Consider the following 27,226-nt stretch of genomic DNA (forward strand, 5'->3'; position numbering starts at 1 on the left):
GCGACATCTCTGTCTGCTTGGCATCAAACTGACAACCCGTGGCGACCTCGCACTGCTTGAACTGATGGTCCGTTGAGTTGTTATTGTTGTGTGGTAGAAGCGATCAGTGGCCGTTACGGCTATTCGGGCTCAGTGTCTCGAGTGCCATTTGACTGTTATTGGAGAGTGATTTTATTATTATTCGAATCTTCTTTAAGCATTATTTGACTATTATTTCACCCCCATTTGAGGGTCATTTGAGGATGCTCATCAACTGAGCTACCTAATATCTCTCGTCAATCTGGTGCATCAGCCACCGTCACAAAGAATACAGTTGTGAACACATGGCGGCATTAAAACACAATGCCAAAAACACCATATGTCAAGACAAAAAACAATAGCAAGTCAAAAACTCAACCAATAAGTTTCTTGGTATGAATCATTGTCATTTAGGTATTAACTACGAAATGGCGATGTATCACCATAGCTTGGTGATTATTAAGTATTGGTATGTTCATCTAAGCTCCAATGTCAGCCTCCACTTCGTAGCTTGCACTTCCCTGTTCCGTAATAATCTCATGGGCAATCTTCTCGGCCAATGCATAGACAGTACCCAAGGGGTGGCCGGGAATAAGAACAGGGAAAGCAGAGGCATCGACAACGCGCAGGCCCTTGACGCCATACACACGGGCCTTGGAGTCGAGGACAGCCATCTTGTCTTCAGGCTTGCCCATCTTGCAGGTGCAGGCAGCGTGCCAAACGGTCATGAGGGTGTCACGAAGAACAGCGAGAATCTGCTCATCCGTCTCGTACTTGGCACCAGGGTACACCTCGTTGAGGACAATGTTCTTCAGGGGAGTGGACTTGGCAACCTCGCGAAGTCGTCGGAAAAGGGCGATGGCAACCTCTTGATCACCCTTGTCGCCCAGGAAGTTGGGGTTGATGAGAGGTGCATCCGTGGTCGAGTTGGATTGGAGAGTAATGTTACCGCGGGAAAGAGGTGCAACCAGGGCGCCGTTGATGCTGGTGTACTTCTTGCCATCGGCGGGTTGCTGGAGGATAGGGAACGACCAGTCCTCGGAATAGACGTTGAGAGGGATGAACTCCACTTCGGGCCAGTCACTAGGGAAGGTAGAAAGCTTCTTCAAGGTCTCGTTAGAGAACTTCGATCGGTACTTGTTAGGAACCTTCTCCCAGCCCAAAAGCTCAACCTGGTTGGATGTCAGGGGTCCAGCTTGCTGTCCGGCATAGGCATCGAGGGCGCCTTGGAACACGGCAGGGTCGTTGATGGCCGCGCTCAGAGTGTCCTCGAGACCCTGAACCTCGAATGATGGTCCAAAGAGAATGTGGTCCCACAGGTTCTGGCCGACACCGGGAAGATCGGCAACCACGTCAATGTCAAACTCCTCGAGGTGCTTCTTGGGGCCGACGCCAGAGACCATGAGGATCTGGGGAGACTGGAAAGCACCACCACTGACGATGACTTCATTTCGAGCCGTGAGAGTATACTCCATACCCAAAGAGCTAACCTGAACGCCTGTGGCCTTCTTATCACCGTTGAAGAGAACACGCTTGGCCAGACTCTGAGTGTACACCTTAAGAGTCTCAAGCTTCTCGCTGCGGGCAGCCTTGACAAAGTCATCAGATGCGCTGCGAGTAGCGGTCTTAGGTCGGACCGAGGTTGTGGTGTATGAGTAGCCGAGCAGGCTGCCGCTGCTGAAGCCGTCGATGCTCTTGAGACCAAGGGACTTGAGGCCCTTCTCGACGTATGTGGCCCACGAGGGAACATAGTTGGCGTAGCTGACTTGGATAGGACCTCCAGTCGAGGCAAAGGCGGCGGGGTCGTAATCGGTCGTCACGTTGGGGCCACGCTTGGTGTTATCGGGAGGAGTAAAGCTCGGGGTGGCCTGGAAGTGAGGAAGCATCTGCTCCCACCTTGAAATAGCAAGTTAGCTAGATGTCCCAGATCTTGTGAAACGTAAGACTACTCACTTGTAGCTGTCATCTCCAACCTCCTTTGCCCACTTGTCCATGGTACCGTTGGTCGGTCGGTGGTAAACGAGGAAGTTGAGCTGAGAAGAGCCACCAAGGACCTTTCCACGGGCATAGTGAATCTCGCGATCATCTGCGTTCGTCTGGGGGGTCGTGGTAAATCGCCAATCGCGCAGAGGGTTGGAGTCGAGAAGGCTGGCACCGCTACCACAAGTAACACCACCAGGAGCCGTAGCGAGGATGGGCTTGGAGATCTCGAGGAAAGATCCAGCTTCGACTATGGCGACGCTAAATCCAGCCTTGGCCAGTCGGTATCCGATGGTGTTTCCAGCTGTACCTCCTCCTACAACGACGTAGTCGTAGGTGGCATCTACGCCAGGAATACCCCCGAGGGATCCGAGCTGACCGACCTTGACTCCATCACCAGCGAAAGCAGACTGAATAACGGCTTGCAGAGGATCAAGGAGTGTGCTAATGAACGGAACGTCACGCGCCGTGACAAGCGTCGAAAGAGTGACAGCCAAGAACGTAGTGCAACGCATGGTGAATGACGATCTTGCAGGCGGATGAACGAGTGATCTGCAATGCAATGCACATGAATCGATGCAGGGCACGAGTTGCACTTTATTCTTTTCCCAGTTCCTTGGTACGACTCATAGGAGCTCGGACAGTTCATGGACGCCGAGTGCTCCCTTCCATGAACTGACTGCATGAATACCCAAGCCCCAATATCCTGCTGACGGTTCCGCCGTGGTTTCATGCCGCCTGGTCCACATTGCTGGCGCTAATCTTCAGCTGGCCTGGCCGAGTGGGTAGGCAGTTCCACAGCAGGGTGCTGCGGTAGAGATAAGGTATATTATGCGGCGGGTTGTTTGGATAGCCGAGGTTCGAGATGAGATGTTGAGACATTCAGTCAGATTGAACTGTTCCAAGACTCATTGACTGGTATGTACTGTATAGACTGATTCAGGCAAGCAGATGGCACTGTACAGACAAGTTTGGACAAGAAGAGGGAAGCACAAAATGGGTGAAAGGGTTGCTGCGTACAGAGCACAAAGAGCACTAAATCTCCTTAGTCCCCCTCCAGATGGCAATAAGACGGGCATTTTGCCAGGACACCCCAGTCAATATCTAGGATCCATGCAATGGAAAGGCTCTAAGCATGGGCGCCTTGTCCAGCGGGCGAACCCGCATCTCCGCCGCCGCCGTTAGGGGGTAAGGGACACGGGAAGCTCCGGATTCTCCGGATTGTCTCCAGCACTCTCCACTGATCACCCTCGCTAGAGGGACGGCTTGTAGCAGTTAAGCTTACAAAACACCGCATTTAAGCTCACAAAAGTCGTCAAAAAGCAAACATGATTCTACCGTCAGATCTCACAACAAAGGCTTCCATCTCTTCACGAACACGTTGCAGTGATCTTGCAGTGCAGGATGCCTCTTGCGTCATTGTCACCTCGCGATACAACCTAGCCGGTCGCTAATATGCGGTTGGTCGATGCGGAGGTTACGCTAGGGGTAGATCTGACGCCGATCTCTCTTGGCGCATAGTAACACGAGTCAGGTCACTCAAACCACCAGGTCAAAAGGGGCTGGACTCTGCTAAGAACAGCAGGTGCAGTAGCGTAGATGCTTTTTCAAGGTTGTTTATGGCGTTTAGTTCGGAGAAAAGCTCCCTTTTGAGTTGCACATTTGCCGCTTTAAACTGCCGTGATTCCCAGTCAGTCCTCCCAAGGTGATCAGTGCACGTTCACATCGCCACAACGAGCTTGAGTTCTAGGCAATTAGGCACGTAGCTCGAGACCTTGTCGGTTCTCAACAGTGTTGCAAGACCCATGCCCATCTCATCTCTCCCCAGTTTTACTGTTAGACATCTCAAACCCTTCGCTCTTGAGCGTATCGCTTAGTTTGGCAACTCTCTCATGACGAGTTAGACATGGATCATCTCGAAACCTCAACTGTTACGATGCTTCACCCCAGCCAACCATAGGCTGGTCAATGAGTGTACCTATCCTAAGGTGTAGAGAATCATGCCACTCTTCATCTGTGCTCTCCTCACGAATTGCGCAATGATGCTTGTTCTTAACCGGCCTACGACGTGCTTAGAACATTTCTCTCCCTAGCCATAGGGCAGCGTAAGTGAGCTAATTGTCGCGATAGGCTGGGATCGTCAACGCCATCGCCGGCCCCGCCTTGGAAACCACGCGAAGTGACATCGCGCCTGTTAGCTAGGCACGAGTTGTAACGACGCGCGGTTCCGCAACCAACATAACGTCTATCCTAGTATATAACCGTCAAGCGTGAGCCTAAGTGGCGTGATGAACGGTAGCCTTGGACGTCGAATTCAGCTGGTCAGACAAAACCCGCTTAGCTGCAGAAGGTTTCGCTTGTCCAGATCCGATGTGGCGTAGCACGCCGGACAAGGGACTTACCGAGGTTGGCGACAATCTTTCACCCAAAGTCCTCCAGTTTTCTCACGGCTTCAGGGACTATTGGCACTCATAGGCTGCAGAAGAAAGGGCAAAGTTGTGCGACGAGTGTCAACAGGACCACAATTGAGGAGTGTGTTTCGCACGGCCCAGTGTAGGGGAAGTCGTGATCCCATCAACTCTTTGCCAAGATTGTTGGCACACTCATCGTATCGACGCCTTGGCAATACCATCTTCAGATCATCCCCGGCTTGGTTACGTTCGAGCTAGTCCCTATCCATGATTATCCACGCGGCTTGTCAACGGAATCACCGGGTGGTTATCATGCGGTAATAGGGGGCTACCGTTGACGTTCACTCCGGACGCCACCGGCATCATTAGACCCCGAATCAACAGGGCTGGCCGTTGCCAAGTTATGTCAGAAACTGACAAGGGAACAAGGCTGCTGTATCAACCTAGAGACCACGTGTGCTGTGTTGGTAGCGTACACATTGGCGTACACGTGCCGACATGGTAGCCGATGTTACATACTACAATGAAGTGTAATCATGACTAACATTTTGTCTGCGGTTAATCGTTCGATCTGGCAAACTCGCCTAACTTGCAACAGCGTTCTAGAAATAGTTGCAACACCAGCATGGGCTCCTGCTCCTTGGAGAGCCTCCTTGAATTTGTAAGACACCACAATAAGAAATTTCCTTAACTGCATTAAGACTATTGCCATACCATATCTGTGCTGTCTTCGATACAGCAGTGTGCCACAATACATCCACTAAAGATCGCGGTGTTGCACTTACAACGCGTTGAAGTGAGTCAACTTTATTAACATCATCAAAGAGAAGGGAAGTTCTGCTAGTAGCTTAGCCTAAGGCTAGGGAAGAGGAAATCCAGATTTCAAGATCAACTAATTATATGCGAACTTGGTGACGGTTGCAGAGGAAGCCATGCGCTCATAGGTATGACGGATTGATCGTGCTGATAATTGTATTTCTCTTGGTGGGCTGCCTCGATCTGCTCTCCGGGCATGCAATGAGGTTGAATTACTCCAAGCCACAATAACAAAGAACACATTCAATGACACACGCTGTCGTTAAATAAAATCACCGTAATCTAGACAGAATCAACCATACTAATCATCAAAACATCAGGATTTAAACTCTGGTTGCTCAACCGTAAGTTATTTGTCACCTCCAAGATTGACACTTATCCAGGATGCTTGCTAAAACATATTTTGCGCTCTCTTTAGTGGAATGGTTTTATTAAATCTGATGGTAGATAGGTGCTAATCTTATTTAAATGGTTTAGTTTTGCTAATTTGTCAACTTGCTGCTATTGACTCATAGGGACAATAGCCGTCACGAATACTTATATCATCCCCCGGATATTAGAGGTTAAGAGGGGCAGCTGAATTGCCTTTTAAAACTTCTAAGGTGCCTCGTTATTTATAATTCCATGGTTGTGATGCGACGCACCTAGGTTTGTTTGTCTCCTACCCTAGGCCAGCGCGTTAGACACGTGGATCAACACATCGGACACTGTATGAAATGCATCATGAACAATTCCATCTTACGAACCAAGGAAGACCTACTTTTCTTTTTACCGTATTCGTAAAGAGGAAGGAACGAAGGCTTAAGCAGCTTTCCAATGACGCCGTGTGGTATACATCATTTTATGTAATTTGCGTCACTAAAATAAACGAGAGGTTAGGCCCAACAGTCAGAATACAAATTATAGGGCATGATATCTTTGTCCTAAATTTCGATTCGTTCCAGGTTCCCGCGAGCCATAGTCATGGTTTCTTCTACTCTCTATTGCTTAACAGCTATAGGAGAGAAATTAACCAAGCCTGAGCCATTTGCAATTCCTAGGTTCTCAACTGCATGAATGACCCGCGGATCAAACTTGGAAGAAGCTTCGGTTTTTCCAACCCAATTGTTCTTTGCATCCTCCTTCTCAGACATGTAGTGTCGAACTTGATGATACTCTCCTGCTGTCAATGCAATGGAGCCTGGAATAAGCGGGACAGGCATCCACTTCTTGGAAGGAGTCTCAACCTCCAAGCCACCTCCCTGAGGCCAGACAAAGGTGACGGAGCCCCAATCTGTGTGAGAATAGAGTCTTGGAAAATTCTTATCGGGCCGTTCCTCCAGTTTGGGATAATGGAGCATACGGAGGACACTCCCTGGGCCTCGCTCATCGTTGTGGGCCGCAGAGAAGTAATCAGCTGGCAGGCTGAAATGAGTTGCAAAGACTTCAAGGAGCTTGAGGCCTAGCTTGTGAGCCTGAGACTTGAAATCTTCGACATCTGCACGTTTCCTGGCATCCCAACAGCTCGGGATATTCTTGCCTTGGGCAACATCGCCTTTGGTTCCTCCGAAAACCATGCATTCGTTGACGGCGATTCTGTTCCAAGTCAGCAACGTTTCGATTCTTGTCCAAGTCCCATGTATCTTGAGGGTCAGAAAGAATACTTGGAATTTTTGACATCGTATCCTAGCTGTCGCTCATCGACGCGGCATTCAGATTTCACTTCGAGAGGCTGTGCGCAGAACTCTTTGTGCTAGTACAAGGTCAGTTTAGCACAGCCGTAATCTCATTGGGTCCATGTATCACCTACCAAATCGAACATGTGATCGATCTTTTGCTGAGGGATTTCATGTCCGGTTAGAATCATGAAGCCCCAGACTTGGCAAGCTTCAACGATCTTGGGGCCAAGGGTTTGAGGCCAGTCGTCGCCGGCAGACAAATCAACGACGGGGAAAATTTCGGTGGCCATGACGAGCTAAAGATGGATCTTGATCTAATTTGGTCAAGCGAAGTTGTCCAGGACATGGTGCAGATCTTGCCGAGTGCATCTTTTTTAAAGCAAATTCCCGGCTGTCTCTTCTCAAGAAGAAAGGCGGAAGATGTGTAGAGGCGATACTATCGAAATACTCGGCCGAGATAAGACATCTTATCGGGAATATTAGTAACAATCCTACTCCGTCGTTGATTCGAAGCCATGACAAGTCGAGCTAGACTAGGAGTGGCGAAGCCCAGTCACTATTGGATCGAAAGAATTCGGCCGAGATAAGATGGTGGGAAGCGATAAGCTTTGCGTTTGCTGACTACAGTAGTCCTGCCCATGTAAAACTCGTCCGAACTCTGGACCTTCTTGCTGGTCAGGCCAGACCTTGGAGAGCCACGAGAACCAGGAGGCAACCGGCATGTCTGCAACGCAGGATCGCGTGTCGCAGCGCGCCCCTAGGTCTTGTCAGCCATGCAGTCGGCGCAAGCTCAGATGCTCAAAGCAAATTCCATGTTCCGCCTGCGTCTCGCGAGGTGTTCCTGACGACTGCCGCCGGGAGTCCGTCATCTTGTCGAAACATACTTCAAAAGCCTACAGAACCCGTCGTACCGTTACAGATGTCATCAGTCCGAATCTCCCTCTATCCCCAGCTTCTCAAGGTAACAGTGGTCTTGCGGAAATTCCAAATGCGCCCCAAAAGATCGATGCGAGGCAGCCCACGGCCAGGGAAGACGATAAAGAAAGAGAAGGGTCCGGTGACAGTCTACCACTCGCAGCTCAGTCACTGGACGGGAGAGGTCGCTCTATAGGCGTTGCAGCCACCTCTTCCTTACTACAAGAGAGCGAACCGAGACGGTCTGGCCCACGTAACTATGGGAACACGTATCCTGTGTGCACAGAGGTTGTGCTCTCTCTCGAAAGTCTCTTTTGGGGCAGTCACCTCGCGTCTAGCACAGACAAGCGGCCTAACCCTCCCACCAACACCGAACTGCCTGATAGAATAACACCTATTCTACCAGCTCATCTGGAAGAAGCCATCCTCCAATTTCATCAAGACTACATCGCTTGGATGCATAATGTTATACATGTGGCTTCGTTCGCGGAGGAGTGCAACAGCTTGCGATGGGAACAAGCCACACCCAGCATGGCGTGGCAGTCGCTCTACTGGTCTATGATGAGCGTTAGTTGTACAACCAGGTTGACATGACCAGCCCGCTGACACCCGTGCAGACCGGTTTATTTTACATGAAGCATCAGTCTTGTGTCGAGCTTGGCGTCCAAGATAAGACAACGCTCACCGAGACATGCTACCGCAGAGCTCTAGACGCACTTGCGTCGTCTGACTTTATGGCAGTTCATTCAGGTGAGATACCTCGTCTTTGATGGGTGTGCTGAGTCAAGGTTGATGATTCCTAGTACACGCCCTCCAAGCCATCTGCCTAATCGTTCCGTGCGCATATGCTCTTGGGTGAGTAACCTTAGCACACTAGCATGAAATGAACCCAAGGCTTGCTCGAGTCAGAGATTCCAAGCGTATCATTGTCCTCCTGTCCTCCGCAACCTGTATCGCACAGCTCATGAGAATTCATGTCCTGGGCCCGACTCCCTCTGAACCAGCTTCTGCAAACTCGCTGATGGAACACGAGATCAAGAAGCGAATCTGGTACTTCCTAGTGATCCAAGATTCTTACCTCACCACATTCAAGGGGACTTACAACATAGTCCCTGCTCATGCCAAGACTCCTCTGCCGGTGAACTGCTCCGAGGTGATGGAGGAATTCCAGGAAGCTGGCAAAGTCTAGGTGCTTCCACTTTCGATACCAACGCAAACAACGTACATGATTCTCCAAGTCCACCTAACCGGCATCAAACGGAGATTACACGAAGACACATACGAGGCAGCAGGCAAAAGAATAAACGTTGCAGAAAGATACCAGAAAGTCTTGCAAACTTGGCCATCCTCCGGCAGCAGCTTCCTCCATGGATGAAGACCAGGACTTGCCCAACGGACGCGGCACCTTTCGTAAGACACCAATGGCGGACTTTCCGAATATCTTATGCACACATGAAACTATCCATTCATCGGGCATTCTTCTGTCACCCGTTTACCATGAAGCAATTCAGCTACCCACACCAGGCGTGCTTGGATGCCGCTCGCATGTTGTTGTTGACGTATCGCGACACGGCCCAGGCCAGCGAATTTGACAGCTGGACTGTTCCAGCGCACGTCATCAGCGCCAGTCTCATTATAGCTTTGGACATTGTACTAGGCGACAGTGGTGACGACTTTGACCCTAATGTTGCAAGATCATTCGCTGATGACAAAGGCCTCATGCTTGAGTGTCTGGAGCTGGTGGCGGCTACCCAGTCTAGCCTGCTGGTTAAGAGAGGCCTCACTCTGGTTAGCAAACTACTTGCTGATAGAGAACGGAGGAGTCCGGCCTATTCACGTTTTGATGGTCCGGAAATTTCAAAGCTTGTACAGGAGGTCGAGGACGCATTGGCAACCGAGGAGGCGCCTCCTACGGCGTACAATGTGACATTCGAGGAGTACTTGGATATGATGGGAAACGATCCTTTTGCGTTTATGGACGACGAGTCACGTCTTTTAGATTAGGTTCCCCTAGAGGCGAAAGCGAGGAATGCCTCATTTCACATAACCTGCTGCATCTTACTCTAGTTTGTGTGTTGCTCCGTGACTGCAGCATCGATTTGACAGACAGTTAATCATTTCTTGCCTTTTTTTGTTTAACTTCGTTTTCTTTTTTTCATCAGCTACAACAAAACCATTCTTACCCACTCCCAATCATGCTCATCTTCAGAGACATCTGGAGCCGGCTTAGTTTATACAACCGGCTATGCCAAGATAAGCGAGCAACATGCATCGCTGAGCCTACCTTGGTCGCCGGAGATGTTGTAATCGGAGCAGCAAGCAGTCTCGGGATTTCGATAATAATCGATGGTTGGTCAATAATCAGATTGTCGAGACCGGGTAACCTGAGCCAACTTGACCGGCGCTAACCCATATCTTTGAGCTCAACAAGCTATCTCGGCCGAGTATTGACACGGTGGAAGACCAAAAATATAGAGTCACTAAGAGTATACTTAACCTGGCTTACACTCAATCTAGGCACAAGCGTCATGAACTATAACTACTCAGTAGAAGCGCCATGTGATTCTTGACTTGCTACTCTCTGTGCATCTTCTCACCATCCATTGCGGGCATCACTTCGTTTCGTATCGTTGCAATGGATCGTTTCAAGAGCCGCGCTGCTTCCAGCGCAGAAAAAACCAAGCTGAGGCTCACTTCAGCCAGCTCGTGGTCGCTGCCGAAGCAGAGCAGCAGCTTGGCTCCGGAATACGTTTGGACCAATGCAGGTGAATATTATCGCAGCATCGAGAACATGGATCGAGCTAACCGCATCTTCTGGCCGACATCGACCCAGTCCCAGAGGAAAGACGCACGTGGACAGCTTGGTCGTTTGCTGGCTATTGGTTCAGCGATCTCTTTACCATAGCCGGATGGCAGATCGCATCGAGCACTATCTTGAATGGCCTCGGCACTACTGATGCCATTCTCATCGCAATGGTGGCCGGCTTTTGCAATTCTGTGCCAACTGTGCTCAACGGCTGCATCGGTTCCGATCACCACATCGCTTTCCCCGTCGCCATTCGTGCCAGCTTCGGATACTGGTTCTCTTACTTTACTGTAGTAACACGATGCGTCCTCGCCTTGTTCTGGTTCAGCATCCAAGGTTTTGGCGGTGCCTCGGCCATGGCGGCTGTCATCACATCCATCTGGCCCAGTTTCAGTCACCTGCCGAACCACGTCCCCGAGTCGGCCGGAATCACGACACAAACAATGGTGGCGTATCTTGTGTACAACTTGGTCCAGTTCCCACTGCTTCTTATTCCCACCGATCGGCTTCAATGGCTCTTCTTTGCAAAGGCAACATTGGTTTCTCTCATGGTCACATGCATGACTGTCTGGACATGTCTTCGGGCGGGTGGCCGTTCAGACATCTTTCAGGTCCAGCCTACAGTGCATGGCACCGATAGAGTCTGGCTTTGGCTGGCTACGATGACTTCTGTTACCGGGGGATACTCCACTATCGCAGTCAATATCCCCGACTTTTCGAGGTTCAGCAAAAACCCCAAAGCACAGTGGTGTCAGCTGCCCTTGATCCCATTTTTCAAGGTCCTGACGTCTTTGTTTGGCATTATTTGCACAGGGGCCTCAATTCACATATATGGCGAATACGTTTGGGATCCTCTCCAAATTGTCACGCCTTGGGGGACCACCCCCGGTGGACGATTTGCAGCCTTTGTAGCTTCCACTATCTGGCTTCTCGCACAGATTTGCTGCAACATCTCAGCCAACTCCATCAGCTTTGCCAATGACATCAGCACACTTTTCCCAAGGTGGTTCAACATTCGTCGGGGCGTCATCTTTGCTGCCATTGTCGGGGCTTGGGGCCTGGTGCCGTGGAAGATCAATTCCGCGGCAGGCAGTCTGCTCAGCTTCATGTCTGGCTACGCTATTATACTCGGTCCATTCGCGGGAATCATGATTGCCGACTACTGGATCATACGGCGCCGATCATTAGATGTTATTAGCCTCTACGATCCCAAGGGCAGATATCGATATAGCAAGGTACTACTCATCCATCCATCAACATCCTGTTACATGTTAACCATCTACATAGTTCGGTACGAACTGGAGAGCGTTTATCGTCGTTTTTGGTATTGTTGGGCCTCTTGTACCTGGCCTTGCTAGGGCGGTAAGCCCTTCGACCGTGCACATCGGGATAGGCTTAAGACACTTGTATAATATCAGCTGGCTTTTTGGGTTCTTTACCGCCCTGATCTCATACTGTACCCTTATGAAAGTCTTCCCAGCAAAGTCAATATTGACTCGGAGGGACGAAGTGCTGAATGGGTTGAGTATGATCGAACCAGATCTTGAACATCATCATGGGTCTGAGATTGTGGATGAGAAAGTTACCAGTATTCCAGAGGGGAAGAATAAACTAGTATAGAAATACTGAGAAAGTATTAATTACTGCAAAGCCAATAATTTAAACTACAAGCCTATTAAACCTGCAATAATATACATTCGGCTATGAAGCACAAGACCTAGTTTGAACGTAGCCGAATAGATTCTACTCAAGCCCGAACTATCCCAGCACTGAGATCAGTCTAGAAATCAGGAAGACCAGCCTCGTCAGCACAGGGAATGGCGCAGTCGCCTCCCCATCGCATGCCACCAGATCTAAGTAGACTGTCAGTTTGAACCACGGTGCGATTGATAGTAGGGGACGAACGCGAACTGATCCTTGACTCCAGAAGAGCACAGGCCGCGGCAGTTCTCACCAGCAGAGTACTGGCAGAAGGAGATCTCGCCTTGGGATTCTGTAGTAACTTCTGTTAGTAGAATTCTTTGGCACTGTGAGTTCTCATTTCTTACCCCAGGTGTTGAGGACAATGTTGTAGCCATCGCGGTAGAAGACGTATTGGGGGTTGCAAAGTCCCTGCACCTCACAGGTCTTGGTGCCAGGGATACCACCCCAAGCGTGCTCCTTGGTGGCAGTGTATTGGATCTACACCCTAAGGTTAGTACAGCTCATCTCTTGGCAGAAAATGTATGCTCACGCTGTAAGTTCCAATACCCTGGTCGCCCTCATAGTAGACAACGGGAGGGTCGTTGTTGGGAGGGTCAATCCAAGAGCAGCTATCGCATCATTAGCTTTGTCCAAGTCCCCTCAAAGTAAATGCTCACTTGTCATCCTTGTGAGTGGCGGTTCTATCCTTAGAGCCGCGGTCATAGGTGCGGGTCTCGCAGTTACCACCACCCTGGGTATCAAAGTAGGTGCGGCAGCGGCCGTGGTTGTGCCAGATGATATCCTGGCTATCATCACCAAGAGCATCAAGGGTCTTGTCGGCGATTCCGCTGATGATCTTGTTCTCCATCTTGGAGAGGGGAACCAGGAAGAGACCAGCGAGGCCGCGGACCGCCTTGGCTGCGACAGCAGCCTGGCGCTTGGACAGGTCATCTCCACGAGCTTCAATAACACCAGTGTTCAGAAGCTGAAGAGTCTGAGCGTGAGACTCCTCAAGCTGTCGGAGTCTATCTTCGTCGCGGATCTGGATCCCCTTGCCAGCAGGCGGGAGAGCCTGGGGGAAAGCCGAGACGGCAGGAAGGCAAAGAGCGAGAGTGTTGATGAACTTCATGGTGATGAGTATCAGAAAGAGTGACTAAAAGAAGTAAAAGAATGTGGTGTAGAAGACAAAAGAGTGGAGTAAGTTGGTGTAGATTGCTGGATGAGCTGGTGGTGAGGAAACTATTGTACGATGATGCTAGGCCTCTATATATACACGAGATAAGGCTTGTCTATGTCCCCCATATGTTGCAATCTCGAACTTGTTGATGAAGGATAATCAGGTCCATCAAAGGATCAAACTCCATGAGACCGTGAAGGATTACATGCCTTCCTTGGTGAGCATCCTGCCCCAAAAGTGGAGGATCGATCGAGTAAATGGTTCAAAGTAGATAGATCTGCGTGTGACAAGGACTCTAAACCACCGGGCATGGGCAGATCCAAGCTCGTCAGAAATAAGAGCTGCTACGTTAGAGGTCTCTTTCCGAAATTAGAGTTCTATGCGTCTGGAGAAACTGGCCACGGCTTGATGGATGCCCTCGAAGGCTCTCTGACGATGAGGAGACCCCAGCGGCTAGGTTGCCAAGACGGTGTTTGCCGCTTGCAGAGTCCTCCGTGAGCTCTGAATGGGTGCGCGTCCCGGCGCTTGCCCCATAATCGGACATTCGTATCGACAAACGTCTCCGCACAAGCCGGGCCATCAAGCTTGGCACTGCCTCAGCCAAGAGGGCGTTTAATAGGAATCTTCTGGCTTGGCAGAAAGCCTGATAGGGCCAGGAACGAGACTTAGGCGAATTTAAACCTGGCCGTCAAGGTGATGCTGATAACTCCACCATAGGGAAACGGCCGATGCCCATCGGGGCTTGGACTCACTGCCTTCACTCCGCTCATTCTTGGAACAAGGGCGACGATCCAAGGTTTCATCGAGATGAGTAGGTCTATTGCCAGAACATTCAAGTAGCTGACCGTTTCTAGCCAGTTGTATGCACACAACACGACTGTATCCTATCCTTTAGCTTACAGTCGTACAGTATGGAGCGTCAGCTCACAGGGCTGGCTTGAAGGCACAGACGATTAGGGGTCGCGTGACGGAAACGGCCCTCAATTTATCCGGATGCAACACCAATAGAAACAAAAGTACCCTACTGAGCGGGCAAAGATCAGAGCCATTGACTGTGCCACACAAGATGAAGCGCTGTGGAGACGGGAACCAAGGGTGCTCGAATTCCCCAGGCTCCATTGGAACCATTTACGCGGTTTAAGCTTAACCTAGCACCTGGATGGAAATTGCAGGTCAATTGTTGACCTCTTTCGACATGTTTCGTACGATTCAAGTCAAATCTGATACCCGCTATGCGGCTCATGCCTCTTCACATAAAGATGAGGGTTGCCATCCTTCCAAGAGGATGCGGAAACACGGCTTGATCTTGGTCCGGCAGTCCCTACAAGCATGGATCCTGTTCCTTCTCCGTCACTTCCCCACAAGCCAAGAAAGATATCATTTCCCAAGCTGACACAGCTACTTATCACAGTGGGCTGTGAAGTTTGGCGAAAGTTTATTTTTCTAACGTTCCTTGGCCGACTGGGTCGATTACTGTACATGTTTGTGCCTTGTCGCTGGCAGGGCTCTATCTGACTGCCCTTTCGTGCAAGGCAATGAGGAAGATTACGCCTTGAGATAGGCAAAGTAACGATGGCTCTACACATATCGTGTCTCATGGAGGACGTGCTTCATCATGTGATGCCCAAACAGCTCACAAATGAAGCATGCATCAGGGTAAGCTAGAGGTTCAATCATGAGCAGTGTCAACTTGATAAGCAGAAACGCGAAGGTTCGTCTCCGAATACAATTGTTGAGGGCTGTACAGAATTTGCTTCACGATGTAGTCATCAACACACGGATCGGGGCGCCTGGAAACCTTCATCACGAAGATCTGGCAAACATGCTTTACGATACACTCGGTTTACCCAACTAAGGTGCCTCATCTGACGGCTGGGAAGAGTACCTTAGATGATAGTTCAACAGAAAGTGAAAGCTGGCCTTGGACTACTTCCAACAGGAGACATCTACGCAAGCTAAGTGTGCGAAACGTGCACACGTGACCCATCATGGTATGAAAGGATGGCTGCAGAGAGACTGCACATGTTGGCGGTTGGTTTGTGCATTCTTGACACAATCCAGTGATAGATCTGTGGCATGGCAGCAAAACACCGGAAATTAAGGCACATTAACCAAGTGGTCAGACATCTCTTCCTCACTCCCAAGGCAAGCCCCAGGTGGCAACGAAAAGAACAAAAGATACGCCTGTCAGACGTCCATCAACACCCACCCCGACTGCGCGCTCGAAGGCAAGACCGCAATCAGGGTCGAGATCATCAAGAGAAAACACTCTCTATACAGCAGCCGTTCAAGACGACCACCGCCCTCCTTGCGGAGGGTTCAAGAGGACCAAGGGTATTCACTCTAGGGTGTCGAGGATATACATTCATCAACCAGGGTGAGATCTGTGGCTCTTTTGGAGAACCAAGAGAAGGTCGAATACTATAGAAATGATTCTCTGAAGTATTGTCGACATGAAGAAGAAAGAAGAAAAAAGTCCAAAAGCTGGGAGGGAAGACGGACTTTTATACAGGACGAGTGGATCGGACTGCCCTTTCTCACCGCCTAAAAGTTTTCGACTTCATTTCGCCTCCAGCCCCCGAATTTTGGACCGGCCCGAAAGGCGTCAAGCTACTGATCTTGGCCGCCCACTTCCCGGTATGAAGTCTTTTAGGTGCCTTACCCTATAGTCATGACGCATTTGAAGACTAATGCAGAGATGTTCTCTACGTATGATGGCAACATAGAAGACTGTATTGTTTTAATGTTGATGCGACGTCGCTTGCCAGTCACGAGCCACTCCATCATCCCGTTGCGTAACCACTCATCTGACCCAAAAACGGTCAATTGGCTCTTAGAATCATCAACCACTGCCACACTTGTAAAAGTGAATATCTTTGCAAACTTGCGATCAATACCCCCGCCGTAGGTCCTAGGACATAAATCTGGCCCACTAAGCAATCTCGTTAATAATGAAGAACCCCATAATCAGAGTTTTTCTCGTCGAACTCCAGCCTCCATGCCCAAATATGGGTGCGATCGTCACACTGACGCTGCCAGCCGGTCTCTGATATTGTGACAAACACTCTGAAGGTCATCATAATTGGCCCAGTCTTTGTGGAAACAGACTCAAGCATGCCAGGATCGTCCTCAACATGAAGTCGAGAAAGCCGGTGATAGCCTCTGCAGCGGTTGTTTCTGTGTCAATGGTGGAGAACGCTGGCACGCGACCTGACTCGATCCGACAACGGCCCGTTTCAGGATCACGGCTCCGGCCAAGATGGAGGAAGAGCCAAGCATCAAATTCCCCGTTCATCCCTTATCAAGATAAGAATCTCTTGGCCGTTGTCCGAGACGCGACTTTTAATACGCGTTCTAGTTTCTAGACCGTTTACCGTAAAAAACGTCCCGTGAGCCATCATTACCCATTTAAATCTGCGAAAGATCTCACCTCAAAATTGCCCACAAGCCTTTGCTTACAACGAGTGCATCTAGGAAATGGCAACTGTGCTTGATCGCGGCCATGTTCATATCCTTGATCCACCCATGTTGCAAGGTCCTAGACCAAAGCATACTTTCCCGAGAACCCAATATGATGTCTGGAGATTTCTACCCTAAACGCAACCTGTAAGTTTTTTCGGTGTTCCAGGCGAGCGTCAATGGTTCTCTGGGAGTAGGTGATGTGGGTTGTTGGTGATGAGAAAGGCAGTTCTCTTCCCAACTAAAGATACCCCGCATGATGTTCGACTCAGTTGGTATCTGGAAGTCGAGTAGCTCGGGTGAGTGGAATTTACTCTAGACGGCGGTGGGAACATTGTAGTAAGCTCAATCGTGGTGAAACTAGGGGTCTGTACGAGGATGGCAGGTTCTTTATCTCCAACTCCCATGCGGCCGTGGAAATGTGTGACGTCAATTCGACCGCAGTCGTCTACTAATAACGGGCAATGACAATGATTTAGTCCCTTTGGACGAGACATGCCAAAAATGGCGGCGGGGCTTCCAAGTGCAATTTTGAGGCCCATATACTATAGAGCACACTTCCCTCGCGGGTCCCCTTGTGGCACTCTACATCACATGGTTCTACGCGTCATATCCAAAGATAACGCGCATTATGGTATTACTAGCCTTCTCTATCTCCTTTTGCTTTCTTTTATTTCCTTCGAGGTCCAGTGTTTGCTTACCTTTGACTTGGCCTTTGACCGAGATATCGAACCTGCTAAGTTTAACGTGGTAGGACGGCTTACGCTTACGCCAACGGTATAAGAGATTAACCACGAGCCGCTGTTGGTCCAAATGCGGTTGGTTACTCAAGATCTTACTATGAATAACATAGTAGAGCCTTATATGTATCAGAGCCCGGGACAAGGTTTGTGATGGTATGGTTTGACACGCTGTGGCTGAGAAATGGGTGCAGCTCGAATTTCTGTTGATTACTCCAACCACAGGATGGAACAGTATCCAAAAAAAAAAAAAAAAAAAAAAAGGCAGGAGCTATAGAAGAAATATTCTAACATAGGTTAAAACTCAGATTACTATCTTATGATTTTTATTACGTCGTTCTGGCTGATGTAGCGGATAATTGCTAGTATGCCTTGGCCTCCCTCTCCGCATGCACCTGGTGCTTCTGCAAAAGTTCCAAGCTTTGGGGGCCAAGTCTTTGCCCAGATGGGACACAGCTCTGCATGGGACCTTTGAATAATTGTATGAATGCCATACCTCGCTTGATTGAGGTTGATTGGACTATGGTCCAGACCCCCAACTCAATTGTTCACTCTAACCACAACATAGGTCCCTCTTCTATTCGGACTTCGAGATATGTCTTTTCTGTTCCATTTCCATGCAGAATAATATCATTCGGCACTCTAATTTGGCTCAAAAAAAAGGGCACAATCAAGGTACGGAGTGGATTGTCTGTCATTGACTGTTTAATAATCTTCATGCATCCTCGGGGCCCAAGGGTTGACCATGCCGAATGCAGAGACATAGACATACAGTGACTGACATGTTTCCACGTAATGAGGCCAACTGGATGCATGAACCTCGACATTGATACATCATTGGACGGGATATGAACTGGGAAAACGATACGACTGACTTGCTGACTGCAGCCTGCAGGTGTAGGGCTGACCCCCCTGTCTCGGTGAATGCCAAGACCCCGAGCCACCAATTGGAGGCCCGCATCGCCAATATTTATCCGTCCTTTGCTATCACCATCCAGTTGCGACTATGGCGTTCTTGGTAAGCTGGATGGAAATGGTCTCTCTTGTGGTTCTGATGTGATTATGAAGCTGCGATTCAACATCGCGACAGCGATGATTTGATCACGTCAGCTAGGTAAAGAAAGAATATATAAGTCAGTTGGTCGTCTGCAATTATTTCCACTTCATCATCAGTTCAAACAACACTTACAAGCAACACAACACAACACAGCTCTCCCAAACACTTACCTTTTACATCTACACATTTCACCTACAAACCATGTCTCATCTCGCCGCCGTCCAACCCGCCCCCAAGGCCCCCTTTGAGGTCAAGGAGATTGAAACCCCTCAGCCTGGACCTCATGAGCTCCTCATCAAGAACGACGCCATTGCGATCCAGCCTATCGACGCCAAGATAGCCAGGGTCGCAATGCTGCCAATCCCATACCCAGCTATTCTCGGTAGTTCGTTTGCCGGAACTGTCACCGCTGTCGGCCCCGAGGTCGCCGGCTTTGCTGTCGGTGACAAGGTCGTCGCGGCCAAGACTGCCGGGGCCACCGAGAACAAGAACAGCGCTTTTCAGAGATATGTAATCTCCAGTGCCGTTACTACCACGAAGCTTCCAAACGATGCCTCCCTGGATACCGCCGTTCGCCTGGTGGGTAACCTGGCTACTGTTCCTGCTCTGTTCCAAGCCACTTTGAAGTTGGCCAGGCCAGACCCTACCACTTCGGCACAGCCTCAAGGCAAAAAGGTCTTGATCTACGGAGGAACTTCCAGCATTGGCAGTCTCTCGGTCCAGTACCTCGAGCAAGCTGGATACGACGTCGTCACAACCACCTCACCCCGCCACGAGGCCTTTGTCTCCCGTCTCGGTGCGTCCCAAGTTATCGACCACACCCAAGATTCCGAGACCACCGTCAAGGCTCTAATCGCAGCGGGTCCTTACGACGTCGTCGTTGATACCATCTCAACTGCCCAGACTGTCAAGCTCCTGGCGGACGTTCTCGCAGCGCAAGGAGGCGGCAGCGTTTACGCCCTCCAGCCTCCGTTTGCCCCAGAGACCCTCCCTGACGGTGTCTCGCGCGTCTTTGAGGGCTGGTCTCTGCTGCTGGCCAAGGAAGAGCATGCCGAGTTGCTCAAGTGGACCTTTGCTACCTATTTCCCTCAAGCTCTTGCAAAGGACAGTCTGATTTCTGTTCCCCCAAGGAAGATTGCTGGTGGGCTCGCTGGGTTGGACAATGCGCTGGACATCCTGATCAAGGGTGTTAGCAGCGAGAAGTTGGTTGTTGACCCTTGGGAGTAGGAGTCTGAGGCGTGGTAGCACTGATATCCACGCTTCTGTATCAGTAGATAGCATTAATAAGAAGGAAGACTGTTTTAAATTTGGTTGAATGTTAATGTATTCACTGGGAATGATTGCTTAATTGTGCTGATAACTGTAAATCTCTGACTCGGTGGCCTTGATCTACCATTGGGTACCTACCTATGCAGATTGACTTAGATCCCCTCCTGTGACCGCCACGGAGGGTCTTGCTGGGTAGCTCATCGGATAGTGCGCCTGACCTCTATTTCTCCGAGAGAGTTCCGCTACCGTATAATGCTCCATTATAGAATTAAAACCGCACCACGATAGCCGCTCTGGATAGTGCGGGATGGACATGGATGTTAAGTCCGAAGCCCTCGGGGCAACTGTGGATCCCGTTACCACCAGTTCTACCGAGGCGAGCAGTAATGCCGATTTGGACGAGATATCACCACGCTCGGCACGGCAGAGACTCGTGCCGGTATAAGAGGGACGGACGTGTTCTCATGTTAGTCTATTCATCGTTCTTCTGATCATCGCCTTGAGGAATCCAAACCAAGCCTTTATCATGGAGCGGGTTCTTGTCAACCCTGTTGTTCCCGGGTTCGCCCCCGATCCTTCTATCGTTTACGTGGACGGCACCTATTTTCTTGTCAATTCTAGCTTTCACATTTTCCCCGGCTTGCCAATATATGCCTCAAGAGACTTGAGAGAGTGGAAGCACATTGGTACGTTTTCCGACTTCAGGTCTTTATTCTGTAGACCTTTCCTGCTAACAACTATCTCAAGGCAATGCGCTGAATAGAACTGGACAATTGAGTCTTCAACAGTCCGTGACCAAGATTGTCGGTCCCGAGCATCCATATGAGAGGATCTGTGCTGAAGGTGGTCTCTACGCTCCTACGATTCGATACCACGAGGGAACTTTCCATATTGTGTGCACCAATGTTATACATACACGACCTCAGGCATCGAACGAGAGCGAACGTCACAACTTCATCCTGTGGACGACCGACATTTGGGCCGATGAATGGAGTGACCCTCTGTTCTATGATTTCATGGCCATCGACACCAGCCTGTTCTGGGATGACGATGGCCGTGTCTATGTGATTGGTGCCTCTGGTCCGCCGCCAGATACCAAGATTCGCCAGTTCGAGATAGACCTTAAAACGGGTAAGAAACTCTCCGAGGAGAAGATAATTTGGGAGGGAATTAGTAAGGTGTACCCTGAGGGTCCTCATATGTATAAGAAGGATGGATGGTATTATCTTCTTATTGCGGAGGGTGGCTGCATTGCCGACCATCACACCATAATGGCTAGGTCGCGAAATATTTGGGGGCCATACGACCCGAACCCGGCCAACCCGGTTCTGGACAAGACAGATCAAGAAGGGTATATTCAGTACACGGGCCATGGGGACCTTTTTCAAGATCCCTCTGGGCAATGGTACTTCGTGTGCCTGGGTGCTGCGAGAAGATTGACCCAGCCGCGGCGCTTGCTCAGGCAGTCGAGCTAGCAAGACAGGTTGATGTTCCAATCGTCATTGCCGGTCTAAACGCCGACTATGAAAGTGAGGCGGTGGACAGAAAGGATCTCAGGCTACCTCCTGGCGTTGACGAGTTAATCGAGAGGGTTGCGAAAGTGAACCCTAGAACTGTGAGTTGACCGAGCCACCCTGCCTTGACAAATGTCTCTTGCTTACCTACGCCCCGACAGATTATTGTCAACCAGTCCGGCTGTCCGGTAACGATGCCTTGGTTGAAGTGTGTGCCGACCCTTATCCATGCTTGGTTTGGGGGCCAGGAAACAGGAAACGGCATCGCCGATGTGCTCTTTGGTCGCTACAACCCCAGTGGCCGTCTATCAGTCACGTTCCCCCGTCGTTTAGAAGACACGCCGGCCTTTCTCAGTTACGGCAAGGGACTTCGGGAGATGTACTACGGTGAGGGCGTATTCATCGGCTATAGGTACTACGAGAAGCTCCAGAGCCATCCGCTTTTCTACTTTGGCTACGGGCTGTCCTACACGACCTTTGAGTACTCCAACCTGCAGGTTCCAGCCAGAGTCGACCTGGGAAATCAAGGGGACGGAGCCTTTGTGGTGTCGGTCGATGTCACCAACACAGGTGATAGAGACGGCCATGAGGTTGTCCAGGTATACATATCTGATGTGGAGTGTGCCGCCCTGCGGCCACGCAAGGAGCTCAAGGGGTTCGCAAAGATCTGGGTGGCAAAGGGAGACACGGCCACGGCCGAGATTCGTCTAGGTAAGTATGCTTTGTCACACTGGGACGAGGAGGAGGAGAAGTGGCATGCCGAGAGAGGGGTATTCAAGGTGATCATCTCGCGAAGCGCGGACCCCAGGGACGAGGTTCTGGATAGGGACTTTGAACTGACGAAAAGTTTGTACTGGACAGGAGTGTAGGTGTCAGACATCAGGCTGGATGATGTTAGCTGAAGGGTTTCATCAATACACATAGTGTATCGTGATATGACCATGTCTCGCTCTAATCGTGTCTCAGAACCCTGGTTTTTATGCAACTAGATTACGAAGAAGATGCATCTTTATCAACTCGTCGAGAAGCTTTCCAACCAACAAGACACTTTACAAACTTTAAAGCCATAGGATACTGTAGATGGTCGCCGTAAGACCTGATTCTTGTTCACAACAACTCTCTCTATCTTTGCTGGATGTCATTGCCAAAATAGATAGTGTTGGAAAAAGAGGCTACCAACCACCATAAAAAAGGACAAAGATATAAGAAATTGACGGCGTCAAGGTTCGATGCCCTATAGCTGGGCGTCTAAATATCGATGAATCCGTATATAGGCAAGGCTAAAGGACTATCTCAAGACAACAACATTACTCCTTGCCATTTGTCGCGGTCTTCTCCACAATCTCAGTAAGCCCCTCACTCTTCAGCTCATATGCCCTGTCAAGTGCCTGTTTACCATCAAAAACTTGGCTGACCTCTTCGAGCGATAGACCTCGCGTCTCGGGATAGGTGAAGTAGATGACGGCCAGCCACAACACCAGGGCGCAAACGAAGACAATGTAATACTTCCAGCGCAGGGCTTCAAGTGCTACTGGATTAGCAAAGCCATTGAAAATTCCGCTGCAGAACTGCGCCAGGTTAAAGATGGTGAGGCCTTTGGCACGGAGTGTATATGGCAGCACCTCGAGTAGATAGGCGATAGGCAAAGGGTTCATGGCGAAGTTGTAAAAGGCGTAGAAGACGAATACCATAACCACTACTCTGATGCCAAGGCCTTTGCTGCCTCCCTCTGTCTGTTGATTGCGCGCTGCAAGGATAGTCCAGATAATGAAGGCGAATAGCATGCCGATGTTGGACGTAAGAAGCAAGAACCGCCTGCCGAGACGCTCGACGAGAAGGGCTGACCCGCAAGCAACGGCATAGTTGAAGAGCTGTAGACCGCCATTGATGAGATTCTGAGTTTCGGGGTCGGTGATGCCGATATCGGTGAGAACGAGAGCAATGTACGACGAGATGAGCTGGTTACCGCACCACTGGATGATGAAGCCGAAGCTGGCAACGACGAATAGCCGATGACGGTTTCCCTCTGCCAGTGAAGAATAGGCTCAGCACAGTCTCTTGGGCTTGAACGGGCATGATTGCATGGGACTTACTGGTTCGGAAGAATTGGAGGTAAGACACTGACTCACTTGAGCGCTCAAACTCGATGGCGCCAGTGATCTGGGCGACCTGGAGCAGGACAAGCTCAGTCGGCTCCTCGGTTCCGCTGTGATATTTGCAAAGAATCTTGGTAGCTTCAGGCGTCCGGTCGTTAGCAATGAGCCACCTGGGACTCTCGGGCACGAGATAGATCAACAGCAGTTGGATGACAGAGACGACAGCTTGCAGAAGCGAGGGGATCCTCCAGCTCCAGTCACTCGATAACTTGAAGGTGCCATACGTGGACCAAGCAGCAACGATGGCCCCACGTACTGCGTCATGGTCAGATCATGGAGCTTCGCATGCGTGACGGCTTGCTCACCCAAGTAGTATTGTAAAGGGAGGTCATGATGGATCTATGAGAGGGATACGCCAGCTCTCCGAGGAGCGGAGGGGCAGCGGTTGAGACGAAACCCGAGCCGAGGCCGATGCAGAAGCGACCGCCGATGAACATGCCGAGCTTGGAAGCACACCCCTGAATCACTGCGCCGATGATAATGATAATGGACCCGAGAAAAATGGGGTGCCTTCTTCCATACTTGTCGGCCATCCAGGGAGCAACGGGAAAAGAGACCACGCCACCGATAACCTGCATGTTGACCATAAGGCCAAGCATGGAACCTCGAGGGTGGTTGAAGTCTGTAAATCCAATCGCAGTTAGCCCTCAGCGACTCGGAGTACAACACAGGCAGGCTGAAAACTGACATTCTTGCCAGTGTTCGAGGGTTTGAAGGCCATTGAGATTGCTGCCGTCGAATCCTCCTACGTAACTCGTGAGGAACGGGATCATGAGGAGCAAGTTGAGTTTGATCAAGTGTGGCACATGCCACCATGATTTTTTGGTGCAGAGAGCGTACAGCCGCAGCTCGTCGTGTTCGATGGCGGGAGCCATGTTGCAACTGTTCCACGAGTTGAGAGGTCAAAGAGAAGAAAATGTGTGTGATGAAATGCAGTGTGAGTCGACAGATTGGTGAATCGCAGATGGGCTGTTGAAGATCGGCGAAGGGGATGGGTATTTATAAGTCCCCGCCTTGACTCGCGGCTATGAACCCTGGTATGATGGTAGTCAACAGCCAAGAGCTAACCAATCCAACACCGCCAAAAGCAGAGAGAACGAACGACATTGGCTCCCCTGTGCCCGACAATAACCTCATGACCACGGAACAGTCCACCCTTCGATATTCTGCACTCCGGATTTACCCCATGGGGCACTCACACTGCCGGGACGAGACCAGCTCAACTGCTAGTATCATTCAGGCAAAATCCATGGGCTGATCATCCGTGCAAGTGGATGGCGGATTGGGCCTCATACCGGCTGTACGGGATGCCCCACATGAATTTGGCCGAGTGGTTCGGAGTAATTGGGAATACTGGCAATTAATTTGACCGAGACCTCCTGTGAAGGCGGGGGACTCGAACAACTATTGAAGAGGAAGAGACTAGAGAAGAAGATGAAGAAGAGGTTAATAATATGAAGCAGCAAGTATGCGAGCTTTGCCCGTGCCTAGGGAGGCGACAAAGTCGTCAACATCATGGTCTTGTATACCTAGGTAACTAATGTGATCTTGGTTATAGTTGAATCCCGGCCCTCGATGGGATAACTGAGCCAGAAGACCGTATACCTATGTAGCACCATCTACCAAACCTGTCCAGCTATACAAAACACACCCAATTACAAATGCCATCATTCTTAGCAAATCAAACCTCCATCAATCGGGATCACGGTGCCAGTAATATATGAGGCATCATCACTAAGCAGGAAAACAGCCAACTTTGCAACCTCCTCGGGCTGGCCTGGTCGACCCAGGGCGCTGGCCTTGACCGGACCCATATCGTCGGGAGCAAGACCCATGGACTTGGCGGCCTTGTTAGACATTGGCGTAATGATATAGCCCCTACCACACGGTCAACTTAACAGTCAATTCAGTATAGCAAGGGTTTCACTCACGGTGCAACAGCGTTGACTCTGATATTCACGGAACCAAACTCTTTGCAAGCGCTCCTGGTGAGCCCAGCCACGCCGTGCTTGCTGGCCGTGTAAGCAGCGCCGCCTGCAAAGCCAATGAGTCCAGCCGCACTGGAGGCGTTCACAATTGAAGCCCCAGACTCCATGTTGCTCAGCTCAGCTCGCATACAGTTCCAAACCCCCAAAAGGTTGACGTTCATGACAAAGTTGTAGTCATCATCGTCGTCCTGTTGAGACATGTTTCGGGCCCCCATCTGGTCATCCACAACACCAGCAAAGTTGACGGCGCAGTGCAAGCCAGCAAACTCAGTAACGGTCCGCTGAATCCAGGCATCAACCTCGGATCTCTTTGTGACGTCAACGCGTTGGGCGAGTACCTTCGCGTCTGGTCCTCCCAGTTCCCTGAGTTGCGAAGCCGCAGAGTATAGAGCAACGTCTTGAATGTCAGAGATGGACAGCGTGGCACCCTTGGTGATGAGAATCTTGGCAATCTCAAACCCTATTCCAGATGCAGCTCCTGCCATCTCGTTAGCCTTAGGCTGCATGTCCAAGTCGGTGGCGCGTACCGGTGATAGCAACAACTTTGTTAGAGAATGAGGCCATTGTGATTGTGGCTGCGAGAAAGTCTAGAGCACAGATTCTAATGAGTTTATTCGCCGTACTGATGGTTTGGAGGTGCTGGGCCTTCTTCTGTCTTGAGTTATCAGGAGAAGCTTGACTACGGACCGTAAGCATTTAAATAGCTTGTGACAACTGGGCGCCGGGCTTCGAGATAGGCCGAAGGCGTAGAGAAACATGGGGACGGGAAGTAAAGCAGCTTATGTCCGAGTTTTGGCGGACTCGGGGAAAGAGTTGAGGCACGAGATTTCGGAACGGGTTGAAGCCTCCGTCCGAAAGCGATACGCATGAACGAACCAAGTTGGCAGACGTCCCAATGATCATGATGTGGTAAGAAGTTAATCTTGCCAAGATTACTAAAGTTGGGACATCCTTGCTCCATTCTGGGCCCGTTCGGGAAACGTCATTCACTCCTTATGACATGAGTACCGAGGGGTTAGTAGAAGTAAGCATGTAGATGGAGTTCCCCGCGAGCCGAGTTCAACGCAGTAATCTTGATCAACGACACAGAAACCACCCAGCTCTACCGAATCTGAATATTTCAACCAATCAATAATGTTCTCCATCGCCATGGTTGTCATACGGAGAGTGAGCATGCCGAAGTCTTGGGACACCACGCCCGTGCGATGCGACACCCCGAGACTATTGCTAAGCCTAAACTCGTTAGACATTTGAGCAAAATGCAGTCTTGACTTTTCTATTCTATTGAATATCATCGTTTTATGCGGATTTAGGGAAGTTGGGAGTCCGAGATCCTTAACTCCGGAAACCATGCGTTTGGGGCGTCAGTAAACGAAGAACGAGATGGACATCCGAGAGCCTCGTTCTTGATGTGGGGTAGTTTCTTATAACTCGAGTGTTCAAGTCGTATTCCATGACATGACCAACAATCGTCAACATGATTGCTCTTTCTTCCCCCGCTCATACCATGCGGTCGGTGACCTTATTAGTCACGAGCGTATCGAGACATGCAACTCAGACCCTCCGGCCATTGAAAAGC

At 50.2% G+C, this 27,226-nt stretch overlaps 9 protein-coding genes across 9 annotated transcripts; 4 read left to right on the top strand and 5 right to left on the bottom strand.

Annotated features, from left to right (window-relative positions):
* Positions 1-497: 497 nt before the first annotated feature.
* On the bottom strand, positions 498-2,513 carry LRP88_12953 (GMC family oxidoreductase; the record flags this gene model as incomplete). Its single annotated transcript, XM_083249338.1, has 2 exons — positions 498-1,914; positions 1,972-2,513. The coding sequence occupies 2 exons, from the start codon at positions 2,511-2,513 to the stop codon at positions 498-500; spliced, it is 1,959 nt and encodes a 652-aa protein (XP_083095140.1).
* Positions 2,514-6,205: 3,692 nt separating this feature from the next.
* LRP88_12954 (uncharacterized protein) lies at positions 6,206-7,173 on the bottom strand (the record flags this gene model as incomplete). The annotated part of the gene is made up of 3 exons (XM_083249339.1): positions 6,206-6,800; positions 6,869-6,957; positions 7,015-7,173. 3 exons carry the CDS (start codon positions 7,171-7,173, stop codon positions 6,206-6,208), a joined length of 843 nt encoding a protein of 280 aa, XP_083095141.1.
* Positions 7,174-8,254: 1,081 nt separating this feature from the next.
* LRP88_12955 (fungal specific transcription factor domain-containing protein) lies at positions 8,255-9,802 on the top strand (the record flags this gene model as incomplete). Its single annotated transcript, XM_083249340.1, has 5 exons — positions 8,255-8,365; positions 8,416-8,548; positions 8,602-8,653; positions 8,708-8,981; positions 9,323-9,802. The coding sequence occupies 5 exons, from the start codon at positions 8,255-8,257 to the stop codon at positions 9,800-9,802; spliced, it is 1,050 nt and encodes a 349-aa protein (XP_083095142.1).
* An 810-nt stretch (positions 9,803-10,612) lies between these two features.
* Positions 10,613-12,214, top strand: LRP88_12956 (uncharacterized protein; the record flags this gene model as incomplete). Its single annotated transcript, XM_083249341.1, has 4 exons — positions 10,613-11,839; positions 11,892-11,966; positions 12,023-12,129; positions 12,202-12,214. The coding sequence occupies 4 exons, from the start codon at positions 10,613-10,615 to the stop codon at positions 12,212-12,214; spliced, it is 1,422 nt and encodes a 473-aa protein (XP_083095143.1).
* Positions 12,215-12,384: 170 nt separating this feature from the next.
* On the bottom strand, positions 12,385-13,416 carry LRP88_12957 (uncharacterized protein; the record flags this gene model as incomplete). The annotated part of the gene is made up of 5 exons (XM_083249342.1): positions 12,385-12,457; positions 12,510-12,597; positions 12,653-12,785; positions 12,838-12,916; positions 12,965-13,416. The coding sequence occupies 5 exons, from the start codon at positions 13,414-13,416 to the stop codon at positions 12,385-12,387; spliced, it is 825 nt and encodes a 274-aa protein (XP_083095144.1).
* A 5,505-nt stretch (positions 13,417-18,921) lies between these two features.
* Positions 18,922-19,947, top strand: LRP88_12958 (chaperonin 10-like protein; the record flags this gene model as incomplete). Its single annotated transcript, XM_083249343.1, has 1 exon — positions 18,922-19,947. The coding sequence occupies one exon, from the start codon at positions 18,922-18,924 to the stop codon at positions 19,945-19,947; it is 1,026 nt and encodes a 341-aa protein (XP_083095145.1).
* Positions 19,948-20,515: 568 nt separating this feature from the next.
* Positions 20,516-22,372, top strand: LRP88_12959 (uncharacterized protein; the record flags this gene model as incomplete). The annotated part of the gene is made up of 4 exons (XM_083249344.1): positions 20,516-20,675; positions 20,737-21,120; positions 21,435-21,604; positions 21,665-22,372. 4 exons carry the CDS (start codon positions 20,516-20,518, stop codon positions 22,370-22,372), a joined length of 1,422 nt encoding a protein of 473 aa, XP_083095146.1.
* Positions 22,373-22,810: 438 nt separating this feature from the next.
* LRP88_12960 (general substrate transporter) lies at positions 22,811-24,534 on the bottom strand (the record flags this gene model as incomplete). Its single annotated transcript, XM_083249345.1, has 4 exons — positions 22,811-23,529; positions 23,597-23,914; positions 24,057-24,281; positions 24,348-24,534. The coding sequence occupies 4 exons, from the start codon at positions 24,532-24,534 to the stop codon at positions 22,811-22,813; spliced, it is 1,449 nt and encodes a 482-aa protein (XP_083095147.1).
* A 798-nt stretch (positions 24,535-25,332) lies between these two features.
* LRP88_12961 (SDR family NAD(P)-dependent oxidoreductase) lies at positions 25,333-26,211 on the bottom strand (the record flags this gene model as incomplete). Its single annotated transcript, XM_083249346.1, has 3 exons — positions 25,333-25,537; positions 25,591-26,125; positions 26,175-26,211. The coding sequence occupies 3 exons, from the start codon at positions 26,209-26,211 to the stop codon at positions 25,333-25,335; spliced, it is 777 nt and encodes a 258-aa protein (XP_083095148.1).
* Between the last annotated feature and the right edge of the window lie 1,015 nt (positions 26,212-27,226).

This window comes from Fusarium phalaenopsidis (genome assembly GCF_050370095.1).
Source record: "Fusarium phalaenopsidis strain FUZ10S chromosome Unknown contig_32328, whole genome shotgun sequence".
Taxonomy (NCBI): Eukaryota; Fungi; Ascomycota; class Sordariomycetes; order Hypocreales; family Nectriaceae; genus Fusarium; species Fusarium phalaenopsidis.